The sequence below is a fragment of the Macaca nemestrina genome, chromosome 12 (genome assembly GCF_043159975.1).
Source record: "Macaca nemestrina isolate mMacNem1 chromosome 12, mMacNem.hap1, whole genome shotgun sequence".
Lineage (NCBI taxonomy): Eukaryota > Metazoa > Chordata > Mammalia > Primates > Cercopithecidae > Macaca > Macaca nemestrina.
In genome coordinates, this window is record NC_092136.1 from 129,519,843 (window position 1) to 129,536,944 (window position 17,102).

Consider the following 17,102-nt stretch of genomic DNA (forward strand, 5'->3'; position numbering starts at 1 on the left):
CTACTCATAAGCCTTGGTTACTGACATGTGCGTATCTGGGATGAAAAATTATTGAGAATTGCAAGACCAGGTATGCTCCTGTCCGTGTCATTTAGTAAGAAGACAGTAACATTTTAAAGTACAGAATGTTGATGAATGGGGCTATCAGCTCTTAGTAACGATCCTTCCATAACTTGAAAATGCAAATAAACTTCTTTCAAGACCTAAGTTTAGATTGAAGACCCTCTAAATCATGTTCCTGTATATCCCTGTACTGTCCCACGATATTAGAGCTCAGTCTTGAAGATATAGTCTCCAAAGCATGAATATCCAGGCCACTGCTCTGAACTCAGATATCTCACTTGCTTTTCCCTGAGTTCAAGGCCCTGATTTTGTAGGTGAGGTAATAGGCTCCAGAAGGGCTACATGTCCTACAGGGTAAACAACAGAATGAGGATTTAGGTAGTCACTTCATACTTTTCCCACATACTTGTAGATGAACCTGCACTTGGTAATACATCGCTTTACCCTCCTACCCCTTACATGTAAGTCACTTCATGCTTTCAACTATTGTACATTCATTTTAAGTTCAATCACACAAAGTGGTGAAGTGAGATAGGTTTTAATATTCGCATTTGACAGAGGAGAAAAGAGAATCCCAAGTGATGGAGGAACTTGCCCGTGATTATGTGGCTGTGTCAGTCAGCTCCGGCTGCTGCAACAAAATAACATAGGCTGTGGGGCTTCAACAACAGGAATTTATTTTTCAGAGTTCTTGAAGCCTGGGAAGTCCAAGCTCAAGATGCCACTTTGGCCCCTCAGTGATGGACCTCTTCCTGGTTTGCAGATGGCGGCCTTCTTGCTGTGTTCGCACATGCAGGAGGGAGGTGGGGGCTGAGGTTGGGGGTAGGGGACAGAGAGTGTGAGAGAAAAGCAAGCTCTCTGGTGTCTCTTCTAATAAAGGCACTAATCCCATCATGACCTACTACCTCCATGACCTCATCCAAACCTGATTACCTCCCAGAGGCCCCATTTACAAATAACCATCACACTAGGGTTCAGCGCTTCGGCACACACTTTAGGGGTGGGGACAAAATTCGGTCCATAGCAAGAGCCAAATTCATGCCAGTTTCAGAATTAGTATCAGCACCCAAGATAATTGGGTTCAATAACACCGGGCAAACATTTATCGAGGCCTGCACTGTGAGGGGCACTGCAGCATGACACACCCGAGTCTTGTCAGTGGCCTGAGAGAGGTATGGAAATAACCAGGGAGCAAGTGCCACAGTGGGAAACATCCCTCTGAGCAATCAGAAGCGATGATATTACAGCCGACTGAGCCGAGGAACAGTGAAAATGCTTCCAACAGGTAGATGTTGGGGAGAGGACATTGCAGGCGCAGGAACAGTGTTAAGAAGGGCTGTGAAATGGAAAGGTGTCTTCTTGGAGGAATCGGGCAGAGCCAGTTGACCCACAGGGAACTGTGCATGTAGGGGAGTGGTGCAAAGTAAGGCTGGAAAATCCCGGGTTCTTCTTACAGCCGCACTCGTCTACTCCGCGGACAGTCTCCTCCTTTCTATTGTCAGCGTCCTGGGGGTAGGGGTTGCGTTATGTATTTAGTTGAACCAGGAGGGACTAGTCCAGGCCTCTCAGAAGGCAGTACCTAACTCACTGGCTACTGAAAGGAAACAAGGCCAGCGGAGCCCTGGCGGTGGCGAGGCTGTGCCAATTGCTAAATGGGGCAGCAGGACATTTTTCTCTAGTGAAGTGGAAATGCCGCGGAGCAGGAAGGCAGAAAAGCAGGTCTCCCGCTAGTGCGCCTCAACCGAAGAAGCAGCGTGATCTCTCCTAAAACACACGAGGAAGGGGGCCTGGGCTGTGAGGCCGGCGTGGTTCTTGCACCCCTGGTCTCTATCCCTGCCTGGGCGGCCGCTGGGAAGGAAGGGTCGGGAAGAGGCCTAAGGATCGGAGGCCGAGCATGCGGAGCGCGGCCGGGGTGAGGCGAGGACCCGGCGGAGAGGCCTGGGCGGAGCAGCGCGGGAGAGGCGCGCCCTGAGTACGGCTCGGGGGAGGAGGGTGGCTGCCTCCTGTGGTCCTCCCCCTGCCTCGGGGGACGGTCCTTGGCAAACCGTCCCGGACTCCTAATTCATCCTGTTTTTAATAAAACCATTTCCAGAATCAAAAAGAGGGCGTACCCAATGGAGTCTGAAGAATGCCCAGCAGGGGCAGGGTAGCGGGCCGTGCCCGTATCGGGAGGCTGAAAGCTGATGGACCAGCGTAGCAGGGACAGACAACCGCGCCGGGGGTGGCGGAGGACACAGCCAGCCCCGCGCCGCAGAGCTGCGGCCCCCGACCCGCCGCGCGCACGCCCCCGCGCCTGGCGGCCACAGGGTCCGGAGCGGGGGCGGGGCCGTCCGCGGCCGGAGGCGGGGCCGGGCGGGGGCGCGCGGTTGGACCGGGCGGGAGGAGAAGGCTCTTCCATCCCCTGATTGGGTCTGGACCGCACGGCGGGGCGGGGTCTTGAGAGGTTCTGCGGGCCGGCATTGGGAGCCGCAGAAGGAGGGCGTGGTAATGTGAAGTCAGTTCCGGTCGGTGTAAAACCCCCTGGGCGGCGGCGAACTGGCTTCAGATGCTTCTGGGTCGCTGTGTGCTGGGCGCGCAGTCGGTGTGTGTGAGCTTGAGAGCCGCGCACTAGAGCTACCCGGCGAGGGATGGCGGCCACCGGGACAGCGGCCGCCGCAGCCACGGGCAGGCTCCTGCTTCTGCTGCTGGTGGGGCTCACGGCGCCCGCCTCGGCGCTGGCCGGCTACATCGAGGTGGGGACCGGGCGAACGCCGGAGGAGCGCGGCCTGCGGGCGAGCAGCGGGGTCCGCTGCAGGGCGGGCCGGGGGTGCGGCGCGGGGGATCCGGCGCTGCGGCGGGTCTGGCGCGCCCTCCCCCGCCCGTCCCTGCTTGGCGCAGTGCTTAGCGTTGGAGGTCGGGCTGCCTCAGCAGCCGCAGAGGCCAAATGAAAGGCGTCGGGGATACTGGGGGCGGCGGGCCGCCTCGGCCTCCCCAGCCCCCAACCCACCCCCGGCGCCGCCACCTCCTCCGGGGACCCCGCGCCCCCGGGCGCCCGCCCCGCCCTCCCGCGGGACAATGCGAGCATCGACCAGGGCGCTTCTCTCCCGCCGGAGTCCGCAGCTCGTCTCTCTCCGGGGGCGACCCCGCGCACCCCGTTAAGCTCCCTCACGCGGTGCCGGGACCTCGGCTCCGGGCCTCCCACCTGCGGGCTTCGCCTTTGTTGCCAGGTGGACGCGGCCCCGGCCTTCGCGCGCGGCGGGGATGCTGCGAGCCCCGGGGGAGCTCCCGCGCCAGGCCGGCCGCTGCTCCCTCCGCCGCCCGGGGCCGGGGCGCGGACGCGCATTTTTAAGTGGCGCTGTTTGCCTGCGTCCGTAGACCGAGGAAACCCGCTCTGTGTGCGTTGACCGCTTTCGTGAGGGTTTCAGTGAGTAGGGAAGGTGCCCGCGAATGCGTGTAAAGTCTTGGAAAAACCGTCCTCTGTCGGTGTCAGAATTCCAGCGGTGGTGTGCTTCGAGGTCGCCCCCTGAGCATCCCCGCTGCGAGAAAGGCGAAGCGGCTGGGCCGGGGGCGGCCACGGCGCGGGCCGGAGCGGGCAGCCTTGGAGGAGCCCTGCTGTGGCCGAGGGAGACGGCGGGCTTGATCTTTTACTTCCCTTCTCGAAGTAGTGCTTGAACTGCTGGACTGGAATGTGTAGTTCTGGTGTCGTTTATTTCTTCTCCCTCTTCGCTCTTTTAAAAATTACAATTGGTTTCTGCCTACTTAGCTAATTTCAGAGAGACCTGAAGACTGGATTTGATTAGGCATTAATTGGGAGCTTTCTTTTAAAGACGTCAGGTTTAGAATATGTTTACTTCTACAGAATGTTCAAGTATTTCCACGGGTAAAAATAAATCTAGTAAAAAGCCTCTCTGATGGAACGGCTTAAAACCTTTGTATTCATCCTGTTTAAAGCTTTGTGACTGAGGGTAAGAAAGGAGTTCAGCTTTAAGGAGAAATAGTTAACGTTTATCTACAGAGGATTTTGGATTGCGATTGTTTCAGTGTCCACACAGTGGTCAGAGTTTATCTGTGATCCTTGATATGATGTCGCATGAAAACAGCTAGGTGAGTGAGATGGGGAGAAGAAATAAAGGGTTTTGTATGGAAGATGGGACTTCACTAGTGAGTCGGGTGTCAGAAACCATCGTTCACACTCGCACCCCGCTTCCCATTGGTATGAGTAATTTCAGGCATTAGTGAATTCACAGTAAAGGACTCGGCAGTTTTAAAGAATTCGTTAATACTTGTGCAGGGAGAAAAAATAATAACAGAATTCGTTGTGTATTAAATTTGATTGTTAGTCACAGCGTTGTTCACTTGAAAAGTATGACTGAAGAAAGGAATTAAACATTTCTGAAAAATGGTTTTATGGTACCTCCTGTTCTTTGGAGCTGTATTTTTGCTCACACTTACTAAATGATCTTTCAAGGGGCCTTTTGTCAAGCTATCAGAATTTTATTCACATGAATATAATTTGATTTTGTTTATTTGCTGTCAGGCAAGGGACTGTCGAAGCTTAATTTAGATGAGAATGGCCTAAATCAGGATGTCTTTGGGAAGGCCCTGATTGAGATTAGCCAAAGGGATTCTGGCCAAATCCCTGATCAAGTTGCTTGGCACAGAATTATTGATTGGCAAATCTTTAGTGTTGCTTGGTGTTCACTGAATTAATCTCTTACACCTGTTTAAAAAAAAAAACACCTCTGGACTCAGGGTCACTTCCTCTCTTAAATCCGACCCAAGTTCTCGCGCGTGCGTGCTCCCATTTCTGACTGAGACAGTGTTGTGCTGAGACCCCGCATACTATGCAGTAGATGACTAGGCTCTTGAGAGCCGGAACTTGAGTGTGTTCTGCCACATTTGAAAGAAAGAAGGCCATTTGATTGCCAATTTTCAGGAAACTTAAATCCAGATTAAAGGATGACAACTGAGGCAGAGTAGAGAAGGCTTTGTGTTGGTATTTCTGACAGGTGGTATGGGAGATGTCTAATTGCACCTTGGAGAGAAACCTTGGTGTGCTTCTGATAGGAATATCGTCTTTTTGTTTTTTTTTTTTTTTTTGAGATGGAGTCTTGCTCTGTCCCAGGCTGGAGTGCAATGGTGGGATCTCGGCTCCCAGCAACTTCCGCCTTCCGGATTCAAGCGATTCTCCTGCCTCAGCCTCCCAGGTAGCTGGGATTACAGGCGCCCGCCACCACGCCCAGCTAATTTTTGTATTTTTGGTAGAGACAGGCTTTCACCATGTTGGCCAGGCTGGTCTGGAACACCTGATCTCAGGTGATGTGCCTGCCTCGGCCTCCCAAATTGCTGGGATTACAGGCGTGAGCTACGGCACCCTGCCCATTATTTTTATCATAACTACGTTTTAAAAATCTTTTGATAAATACTATAAACTTAAATTTTATCAGTTAATTCCTCCTTTTGTAGAGGGAATTTGTTTTACTATCTAAAGCCGAACTTTCCTAGGGTGTAGCCACAAGCCACATGTGGTTATTGAGCCTGTAGGGTGACTAGTGTGACTGAGGAGTGAATTTTTCATTTTATTTAATTTTAATTAATTTAAGTTTACATTTAAAAACTGATTCAGTGGTTGGAAAACTTTTAACTGAAATAATTTTGTTATGCGAATCTACTTTTAAACTGTACATTTTATGAAATCTAAATGTAGATCAAGATGAAAATTTAGCTTCTTAATTGAGATGTACTGGAAGTATAAAATACACACCAGATTTCGAAGATTTAGTAGAAAAATTAAAATCTTTCAATTTTTGTATTGATTAAATTGAAACAATACTTTAGACATGGGCTAAACAAAACATTAAAATTAATTTCACCTGTTTCTTTTAACGCTAATATGGTTCCTAGAAAATTTAATACTATGTATGTGGCTCACATTGTATTTCCGTTAGATGGTGCTGATTTAAAATTTTGCTTAAAGTTGGTCCTGCATATGTTTTTATTAGCACAATTTTTAAAATATATTTTTCCAAATAAAGTCTTGCTAGAAGTTGGCCCAACATGATCTTAAGTATTTTTGTTAGAACAATTTTGAATGTGTTGATTTTTAAACTTTTTCAATTAAAAATGTTTTACTTAGAAATAACTTTAATCACCAGGCACGGTGGCCCACGCCTGTAATCACAACACTTTTGGGAGGCCAAGGCGGGTGGATCACAAGGTCAGGAGATCAAGACCATCCTGGCTAACACGGTGAAACCCTGTCTCTACTAAAAATACAAAAATTAGCCGGGCGTGGTGGCGGGTGCCTGTAGTGCCAGCTACTCGGGAGGAGAATGGTGTGAACTCAGGAGGCGGAGCTTGCGGTCAGGTGAGATCACGCCACTGCACTCCCGCCTGGGTGTGGTGGCGCGTGCCTGTAATCCCAGCCACTCAGGAGGCTGAGGCAGGAGAATCGCTTTAACCCTGGAGGTGGAGATTACAGTGAGCCAAGATCGTGCCACTGCACTCCAACCTGGGTGACAGAGCAAGACTGTCTCAAATCTTATTAAAAAATGCAAAAATTGTACAATTTTCATACTCTTTACTCAGATTCACGAATTGTTAACATTTTTTCTAGTCAGCATTTGCTTTATCTATTATTGCATTTTTGGCCAAATTATTTGAGAGTAAGGTGCATACATCATCCCCTTTACCCCGGAGAACTTCAGTATATATATTCTAAGAGCCAAAGACATAAGTCTTAGTACAGTCATCAACCTAATGAAATTTAACATTGATACAATACTTGGATATTATTTGTTGTCGGTTTTCTAGTTTGTTGACCCAATCATGTTCTTTATAGAATTTGAAAACATGTTTTTTGTTGTTGTTGTTTTGTTTTTCTTTTTTGAGGCTGGAGTGCACTGGCGCGGTCTCAGTTCACTGTGATCTCTGCTTTTTGGGTTCGAATGACTCTCCTGCCTCAGCCTCCCGAGTAGCTGGGACTACAGGAGCCCACCACCGTGCCCGGCTCATTTTTGTATTTTTAGTAGAGACGGGTTTTCACCATGTTGACCAGGCTGGTCCCAAACTTCTGACTTTGTGATTCGCCTGTCTTGGCCTTCCAAAGTGCTGGGATTACAGGTGTGAGCCTCCGCACCTGGCCCCTTTCAAGATTGTTTAATTAATGAATTCTATTTACCCTTACTAAATTCTCAGGCTTTTGGATTTTCTTTCTAAAATAACAGAAGAATTCTATAGGTGGTACATATTCATTGTAAGAAATTTAAAAGTACAGATGAAGAATAAGAAATGAAAAATGACCTAAAATCATATTACCCAGGGAAACCTTACTGTAATGTTGTATACCCTTCTATTAATAGATATATCGTGTACATAAATTTTATAAAAATGGCCACTGCATATTGAAGCCAGCACCTAACAATTACTATTTCGAATTATGCTAACATGAACTACTCAAAGAAAATAATGTTTTCTGTGTGACAGAAAGTAAGGGTAAATCTTTGTACAGTAATTGTAGTTTCCATGGAGGGGCTAGTTGAGAGAGGAGTCTAAATTGCCTATAATTCAATTTTCATGGGTTGGTTTTTAGAGAGATAAACTAGATTATCTTGAAACTTAATTAAATTTAGTGTATTGTACGTTGATTTATGGCCTAAGATGGAAGGTGGACTATGTAGGCACATTCAAGTAGAAGTGAGTTTCAGTCCTTTGTGTCAAGTACAAGTAATAATTGCTTTTGCTGAGGGAATTTTTCTTACGTAAGCATCGTGAAGTCTTTACTTTTATTTTTTATTTTTTGAGACGGTCTCACTGTTAACCGAGGCTGGAGTGCAGTGGCACAGCCATGGCTCACTGCGGCCTCAAACTCCTGGGCTCGAGTGATCCTCCTGCCTCAGCCTCCCGAGTAACTAGGAGTACAGTGCATACCACTACACTTGGCTAAGATATTTTTTTCAAAATGCCGTCTTTTGACACATAACTGTAATCTATTTGTTTAAAGATGAAGATTAGAAAATCAGCTGACTTTTCATTTGTAATTCATCCTACTAGTATTTATTAAACCCCTTTTACATGGTTCTGTGCTAGGTGCTAAACAGTGCAGTAGTAAAAACAAATGTGGATAGTGCTTTTTCCTTTGCAAAATGCACTTGTGTATGATTTCTAGGCCCTAACCCCAGAGATTGTCATTGAGTACCTTTGGGATGCTCAGTTTCAAAAGCTCCCTGGATGATTCTAATGTACAAGGAGAGAAAAACAAAACAAACTCTTTGGGTAAATTATCTACATAAGTCCCTGACAGTCTAGTGAATTCGGTATTCTTATCCCTACCTAAAAAGGGAGTTGGTAGAGGCCAAGGGTTGAACATCATACAGCTTGACTAGGGGAAGGAGTCTGCCCTTCCTATTTAAGCCTATTGCTCTGTCCTGTCAGCATGGTTCACGTTTGCCTTTTGGGTGCGGATTTCTTTTTACTCATGTCTACCTGTCTTTCGCATAACCAAAACCTGGCATGAGTGTTTCCCTTAAAAGAAACTAATTTCATACAAGTTCTGATATGTTATGAATCAGTGTAAACCATATGGTTAACAGTGACCCTTTGAAGTATGTAATTACAGGGGACTTTGCTGTTTTACATTTTCCATTGATTTTTCTTTCTTTTGCATCATTCAAATGATATTCACTGATTTTAAAAAAATTTTTGGTCCTTTTTGTTTGTTTGTTTTGAGACAGTCTCACTCTGTCATCCAGGCTGGAGTGCACTGGTGCCATTTGGCTCACTGCAACTTCCGCCTCCTGGGTTCAAGCGATTCTCGTGCCTCAGCCTCCTGAGAAGCTGGGATTACAGGTGTGTGCCTCCATGCCCGGCTAATTTTTATATTTTTAGTAGAGACAGGGTTTCACCATGTTGGCCAGGCTCGTCTCGAACTCCTGACCTCAAGTGATGCAGCTGCCTCAGCCTCCCAAAGTGCTGGGATTACAGGCATGAGCCACTGCGGGCCCAGCTCTTTTGTGTCTTTTTATATTATGTTCAAGTTCTCTTTTTTTAGTAGTAAACTGCGTCATTTTTGTATTCTGACCTACAATTTTAAGAAAAGAAATTATGACTCCCTGTAGAGATTTTTATCAAAATCAAGGTGTGGGATTATTTGGAAGAGAGAAGGCTGCCAGCACCAGATACTCAGTGGCCAGTGACCAGTGTGATGGGGGTAAGATTGTGGTCCAGAAAAATATTACTTAGTGTGTGGAGTTGGGGCACTTACAGGTTGCTTAATTGAGCTGTCCCCACCCCCTTTCTACCCTGCCTTCCTTGGGTGCACTCCCCTAGTGGTTGTGGAATTGCTGCTGCAACACCAGGGGACATGCTCTGATACGATAATGTCCAGAGGAGGAAGAGATCGTCTCTTCCTGTATGTATCTCCTTTTAAGAGTGAATAAACCTTTCTCAAAGCCCACCAGCATAGGACCCCTCAGGTGTCACTGGACAGAAGTGTATCAGATGCTTCTAGCCAAAGTAGGCCTTGGCACGGGGAATGGTATTGCCTCCACAAGCTTAGACTTCTCAGGGTCTGCTTTCTGAAGCATGTGGCCAGGAGGAGGAGGGTGCAGCCTCCAATCAGGTTGGGCTTATCAGATGGTGATACCTCTTAACAACAACAACAACAAAAAGTTGGGCTTGGTTAGAAAAGAAAGATGTGGATGTTGGTGAGAATCCAGTGTCTGCTATAGGGGCATTCCCTGTCTGGGAAGTTATGTAGCTGGGGTGGCTGGAAGAGAAGGAAGTAATGTCTTCTGAAGAAATTACCTGTGGGTTAAGTTAGCTGGCAAAATGGAGACGTCTGAGACATCACAGTGCATTTGTTAGATCTGGGATAATGCTATCATTTTAAAGGGATAATGCTATCCAGGACAGAATGACTAGAATGGGCCGGGCGCGGTGGCTCAAGCCTGTAATCCCAGCACTTTGGGAGGCCGAGATGGGCGGATCACGAGGTCAGGAGATCGAGACCATCCTGGCTAACACGGTGAAACCCCGTCTCTACTAAAAAAATACAAAAAACTAGCCGGGTGAGGTGGCGGGCACCTGTAGTCCCAGCTACTCGGGAGGCTGAGGCAGGAGAATGGTGTAAACCCAGGAGGCGGAGCTTGCAGTGAGCTGAGATACGGCCACTGTACTCCAGTCTGGGCGACAGAGCGAGACTCCGTCTCAAAAAAAAAAAAAAAAAGAATGACTAGAATGGTGAAGAATGTGAAAAATTTGACGTAAAACGTGAATGGACTGTGAGGGAGGTATTTCGCCTAGATAAGAAAATGTGAGATTAGTGGTGGTAGTAAAGATCGTTAGTATATTCACATATTTTATGCTTGTCTCTGGAAGGCTAAACATGTAACTTGATTAGGCTGAAGCAGGATTTTTACCCGGAGGGGTGAGCTATTAGAGCTTTTATTTTACTCCCTTTAGTTACGAGCATTCCCCACATAGGTTAGTTAAACATGTAAAAAAGACCCTATGTCCAGGCCCCAGTTTTGTTGAATCTTAACATTTCTCGTGTATGTTTTAGCCTTAAAAAAAAAACCCACTGGATACAGAAATATAACATTACCAATAAAAGCCTCATTTGAACTTTCAAGAAGTAACTCTTGAGGTAGGAGTTTACATTTCCATTCATGTTTTCATTACATTTGCTTAGGCTGTTGTTAGAGTTGTAACACACATTTATCAACACATAGTGTTAATTATTTGTGCATACTGTGATGATTTTAGAAGGTAAGGATGTCAAGCTATTTGAACTGAAAGTAAAGATAGCCCCTTACTCAGGAAAGTGCCAGCCACCCTTGCTGCTTCTACCCAGTATTGAAAGCCCTTGAGTATTTTTGAGCTTTTCAAAATTTAAAAGTACACAAAAGGAAAAAAAAAAATCTCAGTTTGTTTTTGTAAATGAAACACTTGTGTAACTACCACTGAGGTCAAGAAATAAAACACTGCCAGTATCTCCTTTGCTTCCTCGCTTAGCAGTTAACTGCTCCTCTGACTTTATGGTAATCACTTTTTGTATTTCCTTATAGTATTACCTCCCATGCATTCATCTGTAAACACTGTAGTTCAGTTTTCCTTTTCTTCTTTTTTTTAGCTTCATATAAGTGGAATCATTCAGTATATATTTTTATGCATTTGGTCTCTTTCACTATACACATTTTTGACAGCCACGTGTATTGAGTGTAGCTGTGGCTCACTCATTTCCGTTGCTGCATGGTACTCCGTTATATGAATAAACCTCAGTTTGTTCTGCTGTTGATGCAATGTTTGAGTCGTTTCCAGTTTGAGATTATTAAGATAATGCTGTTCTCTCTGTGGTTTGCTTTTTCACTCTCTTAATGATGTCTTTTGAAGAAGTTCTTAATTTTAATGTCTAATCTTTTAGTTTCTTCTTTCTTTCTTTTTTTTTGTTTATTATGGTAGGTGCTTTTTGTATATCCCATTTGAGAAGTCTTTTCCTACCCTGAGGATATAACGATAGCCTCCTATATTGTCAATGAGGAACTTTATTGATTTGCCTTTCACATTTGGAGCAATAATTCACCTGGATTTTTGTGTAGATGTGAAGTTAGGGACCATTTCATTTCTGTTTATGGATACTGGCCTGCACCATTTATTGTCAAGTCATCCTTTCCCTTCTGCTTGGCTCTTTCACCCTTGTAATCCAGTATCTCCCTATGTATGAATCTGTTCCTGGGTTCTCCCTTCTATTCCATTGATCTCTTTGTTTATCCTTGCACCAACTCCACATTGTTTTAATTATTGTATAATAACGTTTTATATTTACTAGATCAAGCTCTTCTACCTTGCTTGTCTTGAATAGCATCTTAGCTCTTCCCTTAACCCTTTTCTTTTCACATAAATTTGCCACATTTTACCAAAACAGCTTCTTGTTAGGATTTTGGTTTTGCTTTGGGTCTATAGTTTAGTTGGGGGAAAACTGACATTTTTCAAGTACCGAGTTTTCCAATCCAGGAACATGGCATGTATTTTATTTATTTATTTATTTATTTATTTATTTTTGAGACAGGGTCTTGCTCTGTCGCCCGGGCTGGAGTACGGTGGTATAGTCTTTGCTCACTGCAACCTTTTGTCTCCCGGGTTCAAGTGATTCTTCTGCCTCAGCCTTCTGAGTAGCTGGGATTACAGGTACCTACCACCATGCCTGGCTAATTTTTGTATTTATAGTAGAGAGGGCATTTCACCATGTTGGTCAGGCTGGTCTCAAACTCCTGACCTCAAATGATCCTCCTGCCTTGGCCTCCCAAAGTGCTGGGATTACAGGCGTGAGCCGCTGTGCCGGCCCATGACATGTATTTTATTTAGGCCCTCTATAATTCTCCATTCAATGTTTGGTAGCTTTCTGCATAGAGATCTTGTATATCTTTTGTTAGATTTATTCACAGGTGTTTGATCTTTTTTATGCTATTATAAATGGCATCTTTAAGATTTTTTGTTGTTGGTTTGTGTGGTTGTGGAAAATGCAATTGATATTTTTCAGATTGACCTTGTATCCAGTAACCTTGCTAAACTTGTATACTAATTATAATAGTTTATCTGTAACTTTGAATTTTTCTGAGTATATTCTGTGAATTGTAACAGTTCTATTTCTTTCCATTCAATCCTTATAACTTTTATTTCTTTTTCTTGCTTTGCTGCCCCATTTAAAATGTTCAGATGGAAATGATAGTAGCTAGTATCTTAGTCTGACTTCTCTCAGAGGGAAACTGTTTTTACAATTTATATGATACTTGTAGTTTTTTTATAGATACCAGACCCTTTATCAGATAAGGAAGAGTTTATATTCTAAGTTTGCCAAAGATTCTTGTCATGAATGAATGTTGAGTTTTTTTCAAACATCTTTTTTTGACAAGTATACGATGATCATATGAATTTAATTCTGATGGTGCAGTGTGTAAGAAACTTTGCATTCCTGAAATGAACCAGACTTGGTTTATTTTCTGGATTTGGTTTGCAAAAATTTTGTTCGGGAGTTTTGCTTCCTTACTAATAAGTGAGTTTGACCTGTAATTTTTCTGTTTTTGTAATATACTTGTCAAGTTCTGATTTCAAAGTTAATAGCCTCATAAGTTTTGGGGGGAGGTAGCATTGCCTTTATTACTATTATTATTTTTTGAGACAGAATCTTACCCTGTTGCCCAGGCTGGAGTGCAGTGGTGTGGTCTTGGCTCAACCTTTGCCTCCTGGGTTCAGGTGCCTCCTGCCTCAGCCTCCTGAGTAGCTGGGATTACAGGTGCCAGCCACCATGTCTGGCTAATTTTTGTATTTTTAGTTGAGATGGGGTTTCACCATGTTGGCCAGGCTGGTCTTAAACTCCTGACCTCAAGTGATCCACCCACCTCGGCCTCCCAAAGTGCTAGGATTACAGGCATGAGCCACCATGCCTGACCAGACATCTTATTTATACAGGTGCTTACAGATTGATTAATTTGAGGTCTAGGCTAATGTGTGTTCCAGAGAAAAGTTTTCATTCTACCTGGAGCCTGAGGACACTAGCAATCCAGGATCTTACTGTAAGTTCCTGGACTGTGACGACCATAAACTGAACTCTGTAGAGTCCTGTCAGTTTCTGATTTATCTTTCTAGATTCATACGCTTTGAGCTACAAACTCCAAACCTTTAAGTTCTCCAAGTTATTACGAAAAATTTAGAAAATACAGTTTTGGCCAAAACAAAAAACAAACCCCCAAAAAACAAAACTGCAGTTTACCCTTCAGATAAAAAACTTTTGTTTTTCTGGTTTTGTTTTCTGTGCATCTTCACTTCTCTGAGTAGATTTCCCCTTATGTGTGTATAACCCATTTTTTTCTTCGTTTAACATACTGAACAATTTCCGGGCCATTACATATTTTATGACGTGTATAGCTTTTTTGGGCATCACCCTTCATGGTTTGGGGCTTTCGAACACCCTGCAGTTTGAAATGTACAGCATTCATCCCTCTAAATAGCTGTTCATACTGTGAATTTGGATTCGAGTAAACTATTATATGAACATTTTGAGTTATTGCATAGGGATGTTGCCTACTAGCCAGTGGTTGGATATTTGCAATAGTATTGAACTGTTACTTGAATATTTTACTGCATTTTGCCCTCATTTTATAAGAGTGATAAAAAGGAGGGAAAAATATTTATTTTATTGATAAGCACATGGTGGTAATTGGTGCTTTTTTGGTGTTTTTCTAGGTAGTTTCTTTGAACTTACGTAAATACTCAGTGGGCTCAATTATGTGGAAGAAATTAAGGAATGGCTATAAAATGCTGGAAATAAATTTTCAAGGGCGTTTTCCCCCCTAAAACACTGGAAGTAATTGGAATCTGATAAATTACTAGCTTGCTGGTAGCAGAATCCCCAAATAACATGCATATGTTTGGAACTTGTTCATGTTTACAGAAATATACCTTATGTGAAAGTAGAGGACTGCCTATTTTGTAATTTATTTGATTCTTTTATAACTGAACATGTAAGTTTCTCATTTTTCTCTAATGTAAACAGCATGCTGTGGATATCTTTTTAAAAAAATCATTGTAGCTATATCTCATTGGCATTTAAAAGAACCTCTAGAAAGGACTTGATCGAAAGTGGAAGACTGTGGTCATTGGTTCATTTGAGGCTCTTCATAGTCATCATTATTAGCAAACATTTATGAAATTGCTATATGCAGGGCATTGTGACAGAACAAATAACACCATAGCTGAAGGCACTATATGGTTCCTAAGATGATATAATAACTAGAAGAAACTTTTTCTGTTGGAGAAATGGTAGTCAGCACTTTTTCCGTCTTCTCATACAGATTTTATTAATTTAGCCTTTTAATATTTATTACTCAAAACCTCATTTTTTTGTTTGTTTTTGAGACAGAGTTTTGCTCTTGTCGACCAGGCTGGAGTGCAGTGGCATGATTTTGGCTCACTGCAACCTCTGCCTCTCAGGTTCAAGTGATTCTCCTGCCTCAGCCTCCTGAGCAGCTGGGCTTACAGGTGCCAGCCATCATGCCAAGCTGATTTTTGTATTTTTAGTAGAGACGGGGTTTCACCTTGTTGGCCAGTCTGATCTTGAACTCTTGACCTCAGGTGATCCACCCGCCTCAGCCTCCCAAAGTGCTGGGATTACAGGCATGAGCCACCTCATCTGGCCTCAGTTTTTTATTTAATTTTCTGACTCTGTGCTTGTGCTTCTAATACTTTAACACTGATTTTCTGCTTCTCAATAAGGAAAGCACGCTTGATCTGGTCACAAACAAACACAAAACAAATGGAACCACCGTAGGCCCCAATGCCACGTGTTTTGTTTTGGATAACCTCATAGGAACTCCCGATCTCCCAGCATGAAGCCCTCTAAGTCAGCCTGGGCACACGCCACTGCAGGTGTTGGTGCATTTGGGACACCTAGTTTTGTTAGAGGCTGTATTGTAGGAAAGCCTGTGACAGTGTGTCAGACTCATTGCCTATAGACAGCATCCCCAGAAAGAGGTGGTGGAAGCTTTTCATATACAGATTTTTAAAATCTAGCTTATCTGTTTTCTTACTGATTTATAGTGTTTCCTTCCAGATGTTTTACACTTGTCAGCCACAAAACGTAAGCATTTTCTAAATTGAATACCCTAAAGTCCACAAATCTTTTTGTGTGTCTGGTAAAATACACATAAAATGTATTAACCATTAAAACTTTTCTTTTTGAGACATGGTCTCACTCTGTTGCCCAGGCCAGAGTGCAGTGGCGCAGTCATAGCTCGCTAGAGCTTCAACCTCCTTGGCTCAAATGACTCCCGCCTCAGCCTCCCAAGTAGTTGGGACCACATTTTTTTTGTGGAGATGGGGACTTGCTCTGTTGCCCAAGCTGGACCTGAACTCCTGGCCTCAAGCAGTCCTGCCTTGGCCTCCCCAAGTGCTGTGATTACAGGTGTGGGCCACCAAGCCCTGCCTTAAAACATTTTTTGTGGTAAGAACACTTAACATGAGATCTGCTCTTAAATTTTTAAGTGCACAATGCAGTATTGTTAACTGTAGATAAAACGTTATACAGCAAATCTCTAGAACTTATGCATCTTGCAAAATGGAAACTTTATACCTGTTGAACAGCAACTGTTTTTTCCTCCCTTCAGCCCGTGTTAGTGACAGGTCTGTGAATTTGATTATTTTAGATATCCCATATAAGTGGAATCATGCAGTACTTGTCTTTTTGTGACTTGTTTATTTTACTTAGCATAATGTCCTCCAGGCTCATCCATGTTGTTGAATGTGGCAGGATTTACTTTTGTTTTTTAAGGCTGAACAATATTCCATTTTATGTATATATCACATTTTCCTTATCCATTCATCTCTCAGTGGACATTTAGGTTGTTTCCGTGTCTTGACTATTGTCAGTAATTCTGCAGTGAACTTGGGAATGCATCTGTCTGTCTGGGATAATGATTTTAATTCTTTTGGCAGTATACCCAGATGTGAGATAGATGGATCATATGGTAATTCTACTTTTAATTTCTTAAGAACCTTCATACTGTTTTCCATAGCGGCTGCACCATTTTTTCACTAGCAGCATATAAGAGTTCCGATTTCTCCACATCCTTTCAAATACTTATTTTTATAAATACATAGCCATTTTAACAGGTGTGAGGGGATGTTTTAATTTGCATTTCTTGGGTAATTGGTGGTATTGAGCATCTTTTCGTGTACCTCTTGGTCATTTATATGTCTTCTTGGAGAAATGTTTATTCAAGCCCTTTGCTTGTTTTCTAAATCAGGCTTTTGGGTTTTTTTTGCCTTTGAGTTTTCTGAGTTCCTTATATATTTTGCATATTAATTCTTTATCAGATAGAGGGTTTGCAAATATATTCTCCCATTCTGTAGGTTGCCTTTTTACTTTATTGTTTCTTTTGCCAAAGTTTTGTATAAGCTTTTTAGTTTGACGTAGTCCCATTTGTCTAATTTTACTTTTTTTATTACCATTTTATTTTTTATTTTATTTATTTATTTTTGAGATGGAGTCTCACTCTGTCGCCCAG

General features: G+C 43.6%; 1 protein-coding gene across 4 annotated transcripts in view; it reads left to right on the top strand.

Moving 5' to 3' along the window:
* The first annotated feature begins 2,605 nt into the window (after positions 1–2,605).
* The window catches only part of LOC105476193 (amyloid beta precursor like protein 2), a 72,662-nt gene continuing 58,165 nt past the window's right edge, over positions 2,606–17,102 (top strand). For all 4 annotated transcript variants that reach the window (XM_071075820.1, XM_071075821.1, XM_071075823.1 and 1 more), the window contains exon 1: positions 2,606–2,795. In XM_071075820.1, coding sequence (XP_070931921.1) covers positions 2,691–2,795 — 105 coding nt within the window. In that variant the 5' untranslated portion in view covers positions 2,606–2,690. The remainder of the gene's footprint in view (positions 2,796–17,102) is intronic.